At 28.9% G+C, this 13,004-nt stretch overlaps 1 protein-coding gene across 1 annotated transcript; it reads right to left on the bottom strand.

The window, feature by feature from the left end:
- Positions 1-7,853: 7,853 nt before the first annotated feature.
- Phum_PHUM290730 (uncharacterized protein) lies at positions 7,854-8,222 on the bottom strand (the record flags this gene model as incomplete). Its single annotated transcript, XM_002426978.1, has 1 exon — positions 7,854-8,222. The coding sequence occupies one exon, from the start codon at positions 8,220-8,222 to the stop codon at positions 7,854-7,856; it is 369 nt and encodes a 122-aa protein (XP_002427023.1).
- Between the last annotated feature and the right edge of the window lie 4,782 nt (positions 8,223-13,004).

Below are 13,004 nucleotides of genomic sequence, written 5' to 3'. Positions count from 1 at the left end.
CTATATCTTTAATTCTCAAACAATTTTCCCAGATTTTGTAATAATTATTTTCATTTTATACGCTCATAAACCTAGACATTTACGACCCTTTGAGAGAGAGAGAGAGAGAGAATGATTTTTTCTTTTTTTTTTTTTTTTATTCATTTTGAATCCTTTTGTATGAATAAAACGTTTTCGGAGAGAATAGTAGTAGTAGTAGTAGTAGTCGTCGTCGTCGTGGTAGTGACAAATTGATATTTGAAAGGAAAAAAAAAATGGGGGACACAGGTAAAAAAAAAAAATAAAATTGATGAGTTTTCTTTTTTTTTTGGGGTGGGGGAATGGGAGTGGGGGTGGTGGTGGTGGGCTCACGATGGACATAAGGTCAAACAATTTTTTTTTTTTAAAATTAAATCAGTCATTCTTAACACGATCGTAACCCCCTATCCTACCCCCTACCCTCTCCTTCCTCCCCTTCGCTAACAATCGTGTATACCACACGAAAACAAAATAATAATAAAAATAATAATAATAATAATAAAATTTTTTTTTATTTTCTCAACTTGATGAAACTATAACGAACGAACGTTCACATAGGAACCATCTACCCATCAAAAAAAAAAAAAAAAAAATGAGAGCCAAAGCAGGCGCAGTCGTAGAAATATGATTTGAATTATAATAAAACATGTCCGAGGCTCCGGTGGAAAAAAAAAAAAAAAAAAAAAAAAACTACCAGATTGAAATCTTGGGAATAACGAAGCCTGCATGAAAATTCTCGACAACAATTCATGAATTGAATATTTAATTGGACTCATCTCTCTCTCTCTCTCTCTCTTCCTCGAGAAAGAGAGAAAGAGAGAGAAAAAACCTGAAGAAGAAGCATCGCGCATCGAATTAGCTCGAATGTTCCGTAAATCAAAACAAATCGTGTCCGAGATCATGACACACGCACATGCATTATGATGCACACATCCCTTCTCATCCCTTCTTTATTTAAACCCAAACACAATCATCCCCTTCCTTCAATCCAACAACAACCACATCCGTTCGAGAACAACAACGACAACAACCGGTTGCAATGTAATATCGAAATATGCTAAATAAAAGAAAAAAATATAACAACAACAACCACAACAAACAACAACGATTGCCAGAATGCAGAAAACAAAAGTTGAATTCTTTTAAACAAAGTCGTGAGAAACTTTTAAAAAAATTTATTATAAATAAAAATGTACAAGATTTTTTTTTTTTTTTGGGTGGAATAAGCAAGGTCAGAAGAAAAAACATCGTGTCACGTGGGATGGAGGTCACATATTAAGGAAAAATTCCTTAAAAGAATCATCACGATGATGATGATGATGATGACACAAAGAGGTTTGGTTGGACATAGAGTATAAGTTGGAAAAATGAAAATCGATTATAGAAAAATAGTCGTGTCGTGTGCGTTAAAGTAATAATAATAATAATGATGGTTATTAAAACTATAAATTTTTCATATCGATATTGACGTTATAACAACACAAAAATATCTCGAAAAAGAAAGAGAAAGAGAGAGAGAGAGAGAGGGAGAGAGAGAGGGAGAGAGTTATGTTTTTAATTTTGCAATAAAACAGGTAAACCTTTTTATTATTATTAATAATAATTTTTTTTTCGCGTTCTTCAGGTATGTTAAGGTATGTGAAGTAAGTTTGAAAAAAAAAAAAAATTCAGTCGTGAGAATCTGCCGTCGTCAATGTTCGTCTATGGATTTTCAAGGTTTGGTTTTCATACTCAACTTAACCGGATACAAAAAAATCCTATTATTATTATTATTATTATTATTATTATTTTCGTTAAACGAGAATTTTTTTTTTTTGTTAAACGTCTAGAAAGTCCGTAACTGTTTATTATTATTATTATGTAAACAATTTTATAAACGTTTTTTTCACGGAAAATTTAACAAAAAAACTAAAAACCTTGCTTGCCACTTTAAAAATTTATAATAAAAAGAAAAAAACAGAAGCATTTTTTTTTCCTTCTTTTTTTTTTTTTTTGAAGAGAGTCAAAGAAGTTAAAAAAACAAAAAAACAAACGGACAATGAAGTGGTGACAGTTAAAAACGGACAACAACAACAACAACAACCACCACCAGCGAGTGTTGAAGCTACCTTTTTCTCTCTTTCACTTTAAAAAAAAAAAAGGGAGCAATAAATAAAAAAAAGAGAGAACCATACACTGACAGCAGTAGAAAGAATAAAAAAAAAAAAAACAAAAACAAAAATCATTCAATCATAACGAATTATAAATATAAAGAAAGGTTCAATCAATCAAAAAATGGAGAAAAAGGAAAAAAGGAAAAAAAAAAGGAAAAAAAATTTTTTTTTTGTTGTGATTTATCGACTCATTCGCACATATTAGTGATTCTCATGAATGTTTTTTTTTTTTCTTTAACTATTAAAAAGAAACAATTGCTCTTCATAGTTTTACAACAACAACATAAAGAAAACATTTTCCCTTTATTATCATTATCATTTTTTTCCTACCCTCCCTCCACCTCCTCTCCCCCTATTTTAACTTTTAAATACAATTACCTCCCTTGAGAGTATTCAAAAAAAAAAAAAAAAAAAAAAAAAAAAACAGAAGCAGTCAAATTTTTTTAAAAAAGAAAATTCAAAGACGGTAATAAATAAATTATTGACTTAAATACAAAATAATAATAATAATGATAATAATAATGATGACGATTGTAATTTACTTTTTTTTTTAACGTGGCAGTAGCAGAAAGGAATTTTAATTTTTTTTAAAGTTCGGAAGCAAACCTTAACAAAAAACAGTCATGAGAATTTTTTAACGATAATAATAATAATAAAATCTCATGATAAAATGACCGGATAAAAGTTGAGAATTTTTTTTTAACATATGCAACAACAACAAGAAAAGGAGGAAGAGGGAGGAGGGGGGAAGGGAAGGGGGAAAATTGAAAAACAACAACAAGTGACACTGACGAATTATGAAACAAAATGTGACAAACAACAACAACAACAACACAATGGTGATTTATTTTCAAAAGAGAGAGAGAGAGAGAGAGAGAGATGGAGCGGGTTAAGTACACACCGAAACGAATCAAAGATTTTAACAAGCGTCATTAGCCTCTGTATATTCGTTGTTCCCTGGGGATCTCCCCGAAATTAGTTAATTTTTAAACAAGACCTGTTCGAAACTCTTTTTCTCTCTCTCTCTCTCTCTCACTCTCTCATTCTTTCTTTCTTTTGAATGTTAAATTTTTTTTCTTTTTTCTTTTTTAAAAAAGCTACCGACCTAATAATAAAAAGATTTGTTTAAAAAAAAAAAAATTCGTGACTAAAAAAAAAAAAAGGATTAAAGAACGATATCGTTTGTCTACGTCAAAAACTCTTTCCCCCTTTACTCTCCTAACTACCACCTTCCCCTACTCTCCCCTCCCCAAAAAAACAAAAAAGTTAAAATTGTTTTTTCTGTTTTTTCTTTTTTTTTTGAATTACATTCCGTGAAAAAGGCACGAAAGAAAAATCTCTTACGAAATATAATCATTCATAAAAAAATGTATTCCACGTTTTTCCTCTCTCTCTCTCTCTCTCTTACTCTTTCTATCTCTATCTCTTTTTAATACGATGAGACTAATAGTTATTTAAGTGATTTAAAAAAAAAAAAGGAAAACAGGCATAGGGTAGAGAAATAATAAAAAAAAAAAATAGCTGACACAAAACACACGTAATTCTTTTATTATTATCATCATCATCATCATCACCATCATCATCATTATTATTATTAATAATGATAATAAAGCAACAAAACGACGACCTCCCATACGAAGCAGTAATAATCTCGACAATAATAATAATAATAATAATAATAAATGACGAAATATGACCGATACGGTATATTATTTTGTATTAAACTCAATTACGCAATGACCGTCTTCTTTTACCCCCTTCCTCTCTCTCTCTCTCTCCACCTACACCTTCCCTTACCCCCTTTCCGCACACTTATTACCTCCTCTACGATTAAATGGAAAGGAATAAAAGCGAAAAGGTCTCACACAGACCCACATGTAGACTATCCAAAGATTGCCTGGAACTATTTTTTTTTTTTTTTTTTTTTTTTACTGACCTTGACGTGAGTCATGTGAGAATCACGTATGGATTGTTTATTAATAATAATATAAAATATATATAGAAGTTTTATACATTAAAAAAAAATTTTTTTTTTTTTTTTCTGATTCCACGAACATCTTCCTGCAAATAAATGTATAAGGGCTAGGCAGGACTAGAATACGTGTACAATATGGTATCGAAGTATTAAATTTTAAGTGTCAAAGTCCCTTATACCACGACGGAAACGTGACAATCAATTTTGTCCGGCAATGAATTTTTTTTGTTTTAACCGAAACTCTGCCAAAAACTTGTCAGACATAAACGGATCTCTCTCTCTCTCTTTTTCTGTCTCTTTCTCACTCCCTCTGTCTTTTACCATTCACGTACAAATAACATTTTTTTTAATTTTTCCATTTAAAACGAAGAAGACAAAATAATAATAATGCCTGAGGAAAACCTTGAATAAATTACTAATAATTTAAAAAGAGGAAACCTTGTTCGGGTCGTGCAAGAGTTTAATATTTACATAAGGAAGGTAATAAATAAATTTTCGAATGGATCGACCAACTGTTTCCGGTCATCCCAAAAAGTCGCCATGTTTTTTTTTTTTTTTTTTTTTTTTTTTTGTTAAAACGGTCGTGCAGGGTGTTGCGACAAGACACGATCAACCATTCAATTCTCACATACGCACGCACGCACACAAACGTTAAAAACAAAAACACGATGCACGATGGTGTTTTTTTTTTCTTTCCCCAAGTTTTTTAATTATTTTTTTTTTTATTTAAAATTATTTTACTGCCATTTTGTATCACATTAGTGCATAGAATAACAGTTAATCTATTTTTGAACGAGGTAAAAGGGTTAAATTTATATTTGAGAGCATCATGACGAAATTAAAATCGAAAAAAAAAAAAAAAAAAAAGAAGGGGATGTTCCCACTTAGAAGTTAAATAAATGCTTTTAAATTAAAAAATTATTTATATATACATATATATAGGAGCGCACGAAACCACACACGGACGTAAGATATGTGAAGAAGCTTTGATTAATGTCGTCTGCAAGATATTGTACCAACAGAGAGAGAGAGGAAGAGAGATAGAAAATCAATTAAAATTATCGAAAATATTTTAATTTAAAATATTTTTAACAGAATAATCAAAGGATATGATCAACTAAATTTTAAAAATTAATAAACGAAATAATGACGTCAAATAGTAATAATAATAATAATTGTCAACCGTGGTTTTTTACGTGCAACGTTTAAAAAAAATTACGATTCATCTTTTGTCTCTCTCTCTCTCTCATTCCATCAACAAACGTAAATTAGCAAGCGGGGTGTCCTAAAAGAACAAAAACAATCCACCAAGAGTGAGTGTGTGTGAATCCATATAAACGCCCTTGAAAATTTATCGAAAAAAAAAAAAAAAAAACCAAAACAGTGGGCTGATGAGAGATCTTGTATGATCTTGTGAGTGGAAGCATGGGAACAATACAAGTGATTAAGTTTGTTTTTGTTTGTCTTCTAAACCGTTTGCCAACTGCCTCTTTTTTTTTCTCTCTCTCTCTCTCTCTCTCTTGTATCCACAATATTGCGCACGAGAAATTTTTTTGTGTTTTACTAATAACGAGTCAAATGATATCTCTTGTACGATTTTAACACCATATTCTTAAATGTTACCTTGTCTTGGTATAATCTTACACGTCATTTACAGTTAATATATTTATATATATATATATAAAAAGGAACGAACAAACACAACCATCGGGTCCAACTTTTTTTAAATTACCTTAACCTTGGAATTACATTATCGATAAATTAATTTTAAATAAAATTATAAATAATTAAATAATTCATTATAATTTTTTATACATTACGGGGGGGGGGAAGAAAAACAAAACAGAAAGGATTAGATTAATAATATTAATAAAACAACCTCGTTTGCCTTTACTCATCGCAAACATTCGTACAACGTGAAGATTACAACAACAACAACAACAAAAAACTGGAATTGATGCTGTACGGTTTTTCTATCTCTCTCTTTCTCTCTCTCTCATTCTTTTTATTTTAAGGTCGAAAGTTCGTAACCCGTACATGAACGTCTATTAATTTTTTTTTATTCTTTTGTCACTGAAGATTTGACCTAAGGCGTGATTAAAATTCTATTATTATTATTATTATTATTATTATTATTATTATTATTATTATTAATGTTTATGCGAATGTATTGCCCAGTTACCCCGATTGCGAAAATTATTATCTGAGAACGACCCGATTCGATTTTTCCCTTTTTCAAATACTAATCGATACGTCACGGGAATGGAAAACTGCCACGCCACCACTACCACCACCACCCCCACGTAAAAAAAAAAAAATATCAGGAATAAAAATAACAGATGCACATCCGGTTTGATTTTATTCGGCGACAGAAATCTATATCTACTACTTAAAACTATTCAAGCATTGATTTCAATTAAATTTCTATTTTTTTTTTTTTTTTTTTTTTTACAGATTCCGCTTAAGAATATTTTAAGAAAGGGGTTACGAAAGAATACCTTTTAGAAAAAAAAAAAAAAAAAATTTATACTACTAATAATAATAATAATAGTAAAGAAAATTGTCGAGAGAAAGAGAGTTAATCGAAGCGTTAAATTAAACGTCACACAAACAAATTAAATAACAAAAAAAAAAAAAAAAAAAAAAAAATTGAAAAGAATCCGAAAGGTAAATGTGTGTGTGTGAGAGAGAGAGAGAGAGAGAATTAAGTAAAGCGACAGGAATTTAAAAAAGAAAATTTGTCGGAACGACGTAATTAAACGACGACAAATACAACAAAATTGATGAAAATTATGTTGTCAATCCGCGAATCCCGCAGAGAGAAACTGTCGTCGTACCTAAAAACAAGTTTTTTAAACAATTTTTTTTTTTTTTTTTTTTTTCTATTACCCCGACAAATGAAAACGTCACAACGATTTAAATAAAAAATAAATAAATAAAAATTTTTCGGTTTTGTTTCGTCCATTTGACAAAGAAAAAAAAAAAATAAAAAGATGAGATTGCCAGTAATTTTTTTTTTTTTTTGTTAAAGACCTCATTTTTCGATCGGTAATGATCGGGTATAGAAAATCGCCAAAACGGGGGCGAATGTCTAGACGTCGACGTCGTCAACGACGACGACGACGACGACGAAGATGATGATAATGATGATGATGATTGTAAAGACAACCCAAAAATGGAACAGTTGTCAATGAAATGTTTGCACACACACAACATTTTTTTTTTTTTTTTCAAAACAACAACAGTGTGTTTTGTGCTGTTCCACGTGGTCACAGCATCTTTTTTTTTTTTTTTTTTTAAATGAATGAATGAATTTCTCTCGTTCGTTCGTTCGTTCGTCAATTAATTTTTTTTCGTTTCTAGTAAAAAAAAATTTTTTATTTTTTATTTTTTACGTAATGGGTTTGAACTTGCAATTAATTTCAAAATAAAATAAAATAAACTATATCACGATTTTAATTAACCAACCGTTTTACTAATCAACCCATGTTACAACCCGAAAAAATAAAAAAAATAAAAATTTATTTATTTAATTTAATTAAATTCAAAATTAATGATATTAAAATTGTTATTATATGGTGATATGGAAAAACCACTTTTCGTGGTTTCCCTTCCCCCTCTGTCTCCGTCTCTCTCTCTCTTTTTCGCGAGAACCCATAAACGAATAATAATAAAAGTTGGGGAGGGGGGTTCATTAATTAAATTATTTATAATATGAAACATAAACTTACCGGCCAGGTAAAATCAAATTTAAATGCGATGGGATTTGTAAATTCTCCCTTTTTCGAATCCATTATCGTGAGAGAATTTTCACCCAAAACGGGAGTGACAACATCCCCGAACGTGCACGGAGAATTCATATCTATCCGTGCCTGATAATGTTTTAAACAAATTCTAAATTGCGTTCGGCAAGGACCCGAACATTCTCCTGTGGGTGTAGGATTTTCACCGCTGCAACAATTTCCCTTGTTGTCTTTACCGTAGTCGTTAGTGAACGATTTTAACCGCAGCTCGAAAACACCCGATGATTGTACCTGGAAAAAACGAAAGAGAAAAACATAAATAAAAAAAATCATAATTTTAAATTTAAAAAAAAAAAGGAGAGGAGACATCATCAAAAAAAAAAAAAAAAAACAAAATTGAATTGATGGATGATGACGATGACGATGATGATGATGATGAAAATAAAATTTTTGATAGTCGAATGAACTAGTTGTAAAACCTAAACAGGTGCAAATCTTTTTGAGCTATGGGAATAGATTATATCTTCTCTTCTCAAAGTGAGTTTCAAAAAAAAAAAAAAAAAAAGAAAACAAAAAACATTAGCAAAGGTACGACGAAATGATAAGAAATAAGAAAATGAACGAGAGCTAACAATTTTAAACGAGAAGAAGCGTCTTTTTATATTACGATATTAACGCGTCTTTGGATTTCTTAAATGATTACGCTTTACGTGTCTTAACCGTATCGTGTGAATTCTTATTAAATTTAAAAAAAAATCAGGTCGACTTATGTTTACAAGAAAGATGAGGAAAAGAAATCGATTGAACCTTTTTTCCTCTCTCACTCTCTCTCCTGTGAATAAAATAATAATAATAATAATATTCAACAGATGTGTGAGTGTGTGTAAATCCTGATGTTGTTTTTCTGCTTTTTTTTTTTTTAAATCATTCAAATAAAAACAAAAAAACATGGCAAAAAAAATTTCTCATGTCCTTTTTTTTAAAAGGGTTACTACAAACACATTAGAGAAAAGGAAAAACACAAAAGTTTTTAAAAAGTGAATAAACTTGATAAATCATTAATCAAAACCTTATTCATAAGCACGAACAGGTATATAGAAAAAATATAACGGGGAAATAATAATAATAATAATAAACCAACCGAAAAACCTCAAGAATTAATAAAAAAAAAAAGCGAAGAGAGTAAAAGGGGCAGAAATATACGCACTTACTTGAAGGGATGGATGGACAAATTTAAGGGTATTATCTCATTTATAAAATTGCAAACCTCTAAAAAAAAAAAAGAGCCATTTTTATTAATAATACGTGCTCGAAATAAATGAACCGCCATGTTTTTTTTTTTTTATGAAGGAAAAGAAAAAAACCTGAGAAAAAGGAAAAGAGATATAATAAAGGCTCTTGACTCGAGAGAGAGGGAGAGAGAAAAAAAAAAGGATCGTCTTATAATCCGATTAAAATTTGTGACAATAGAATTTTTTTTTTACTTTTTACATTCAGGTTGTCGTCGACAAAAGTACAAGAGTGGAGAGTGAGCCTGTACCGGTCAGGTTAAATAAAAAAAAAAAAAAATTGTCTTCGACATGACGAAGAAGAACTTTTTTTTTTTTTTTTTGTCAAGTAATTGAAATACAAAAAAAAAACTCGGAGGGTATTTTAAAAATTTAATAACGTTGGCGGTTTAACTGAATGAAAAAAAAATTTTTTTTTAAATGAATTAAAACCATTTTTGTCTCATTAAAGAAAAAAAAAAAAAAAGATTCAATCGATTTATTGATTTTTTTTTCACTTATAATAATAATAATAATAAAGGTACATTTCATTAATAAAAAAAATATAAAACTTCAGGTATATACACCTTTTTCTTTCTCTCTCTCTCTCTCTCTTTCTTTTACAAATTCACGAATTTTTTATATGACCAAAATATTACAGCCAATATGGCCGACGACAATCGTGTTTCCATTTAATAATGTCATTAATTTAAATCAAATTAATCACACGACAACGATAAAATAAAAGAAGGGGGAAAAAAAATGAAAAGGTCTCAAGGCGATCGATCATTAACCAAAAAAAAAATGTTTGGGGGGCAAATTTTTCGACAACAAAATCAATGTCATTGCCACCTAAATCACATATTAATTGTGTTAAATTGTGTTTTGTGTGTGCTCCCGTAAAAAATGTGGGAACAATGAAACGATTCATTTTAAAAACCCAAAAAAAAATTTTTTTTTATCGCGGTCGAACGAATTATGTTGGTAACGCCGTAAAATTAAAACGGTTTTTTCTTTTTCTCACGTGCTCGCACCATCAAGCAAAATCCTTCGATATATCGAAAACTAATTCTTAAAAATATTAATCGTTCGGGGGTTATGGAATTTTCTCGATACGTAATATTCATTCCCCCCCCCCAGATTTCTAAGACGCGCACGACCCCCACACAACCGTTAAAAAAATCGCAAATAGAAAACCTTTTTCTAAGTAATAAAAATCATTCATTATAATAATAATAATTTCCATTTGCCTTTTCGGTAAATATAAATGCGAATAACGACGAATGTCGTCACGACAAACGTGATCACGTGACATCAAAATAGTTAAACAATCGAATACTTAGCAACATCCGGTCTAGTCATCATTCATATTCGGCAAATTAATATTTAATAGAAAAAAAAAAAAAAAATTAAACGAATTCATTTGCCGCTGTCGATATATTTCTCTCTCTCTCTCTCTCTCGACTATCGAATCGACCGTTCGATTCTCGAATCGGACGAACGGCACAAAGTTAAAAAGGAAAAATTCTAAAGAATTCATTTGCATTTAATACCGTAAAAAAAAAAAAAAAAATCGGTAAAGTTAAAAATAAAAAAATTCCGATTTTTCATAATAATCGACGCAGACGAGACGATAAATCAATATTACGAGAGAGAGAGAGAGAGAAAAACCGTTAAAAAATTTTTAAAAATTCAAGATTCGATTCGTTGATAAATAAAATGCGAGGGAAAAAAAAACAAAATGACCGCTGAAAAAATATTGTGGGAAAGTTTTTAATAAGAAAAAAACTCGACTGGTCTTTATTACCGCGATTGCAAAAAACATAATAATTTAAAATTCGTCGTTAAATATCCATAATAATAATAATAATAATAATTTGGGGAATAATAATTTTGAAATTTTCAATGACCGTTACGTAAAACTCACCTGATGAAAAGCTGCTGCTATGAGGATGACAACCGTTGTTGTCGCTGACATGATAATCCTCATGATGCGTCGCGGCACTTTTCCCAAGCCACGGCGACAATAATAAATCGCTACCTATAACACCTAAAACACCGCGCCATTTAATGTTACAATACTTTTTAAGATTTATTCGCGAACACACTAAAAAAAAAACGGTTACAAACGGGGGGAAAAAAAACCGAATTTTAATATTTAAAACGATATCAATCACTACTTAACACTGATCCGAAACTTTTTTTTTTTTTTTTTTACAAATTTTTTTTAATCTTCAAAATGAAAATCACTCGCGTAATCCACAGATATTATGAAACGTAATTTGTAATAATACAAAAAAAAAAAAAAAAAATCACAAAATTTTTTTAAAAAAATGGATAACGGAAAAAGAACACTTTCAAATTTTTTATAATATGAAAAAAATCTTTTAAAGAAATAATCAATCACTTAATTAAATTAAATATGAGTAAATAATTACTAAGTATTTTATTAATTTAATAAAACGGAGTGAAAATTAATTATTAATAACGAACTTTCAAACAAATAAAAAAAAAAAAAAAAAAAAATTTTTTTTTCTTCTTCTTCTGTCAATTTTATCATAACTGTGAATAGAGTGAATCCGTCCTAACACGCGATCATCAAACGACTGAAGACGCTGCAAACAACCCCCAGCATCGGTCTCCAGCGCTAGCTGCGATCGTCCGTTCTATGAAATTATTAATTCTCTAAATCGCCACCAGAGCACTTCTAATTCCACGACATTCTCGCTCTTTCTACCTCGGATATATTTAACGTACTAAATGATTTTGATAATGACCCTTATTTATAAGTTTTCTATTTTTAAATTTAAAAAAAAAAAAAAAAAAAAAAAACTAAAAACTTAAAAACAGCTGCTTATTTACCCGAATAAAATATATATAAAAAAAAAAAATTGTACCCGGTAACTCGTGATTTTAAATAAAAAAACAATAATAATAATAATAATAATTTTTTTTCATACCCCCACGTGGTTCTAATTGTTTATAACAAAAAACGATTTTTTCCCTTTTTTTTTTAAATGATCCATATTCGAAATTATTAAAAACAATACAAATGAATTATTTACATAATAATTATTTTTTTTTTTTAAAAAAAAAAAAAAAATTTAAAATCTTATTATTACATCTTAAACGATTTACCTTTGAAAATATTAAATACGACACAATTTATTTGTCGGTCGGTTTGTTAAACATTAAATAATTTATTAAATATTTATTAATACATAAATTTTTATTTTTTATTTTTTGTTCTTGCTCACGGTTTGATAACATGATCGTGACTTTTTCGAAATTTTTTCCTTCTCGTGTATCCCCGCCATCACGAGATTTAATATAAAAAAATTTTTTTTTTTTAAATTAAATTAAATTATTTTCCTTTCTCAAAAAATTATTTAAACCTTTTAATATTTTTATTATTATTATTATTATTATTATTATTATTATTATTATTATTATTATTTTAATTTAAAACTCGCGCCAAACGTTTAATTAATCCCAATAATGTATAATAATTTGAAAATTTTAATAATATAATAATAATAAATTCTAGAATATTCGATTGTTATACGTTTACCTTGAACAAAAATTTATTATATATAAGACCGGTATTGCCAATATTGCCAAAATAAAATTTTTAATAATAATAATAATAAAAACGCGAATAATTATAACAAAACAATTTTTAAAAAAAATGTTTATAATAATAATAATAGCGAAACGAAAAAAAATTATTCATTTTTTTTAATTAACTAACCGATATAATAGTTTTCTTTTTCTTACCGGGTAATAAAAAGCAAAATCCACGACGGAAAAAAAAACAAAAAATAATAATAATAATAATGATAATAAT

The sequence above is a fragment of the Pediculus humanus genome, genomic scaffold (genome assembly GCF_000006295.1).
Source record: "Pediculus humanus corporis 1103172107673 genomic scaffold, whole genome shotgun sequence".
Lineage (NCBI taxonomy): Eukaryota > Metazoa > Arthropoda > Insecta > Psocodea > Pediculidae > Pediculus > Pediculus humanus.
The sequence above is the reverse complement of the archived record's forward strand: the minus strand, read 5'-3'. Positions and strand labels throughout refer to the sequence as shown.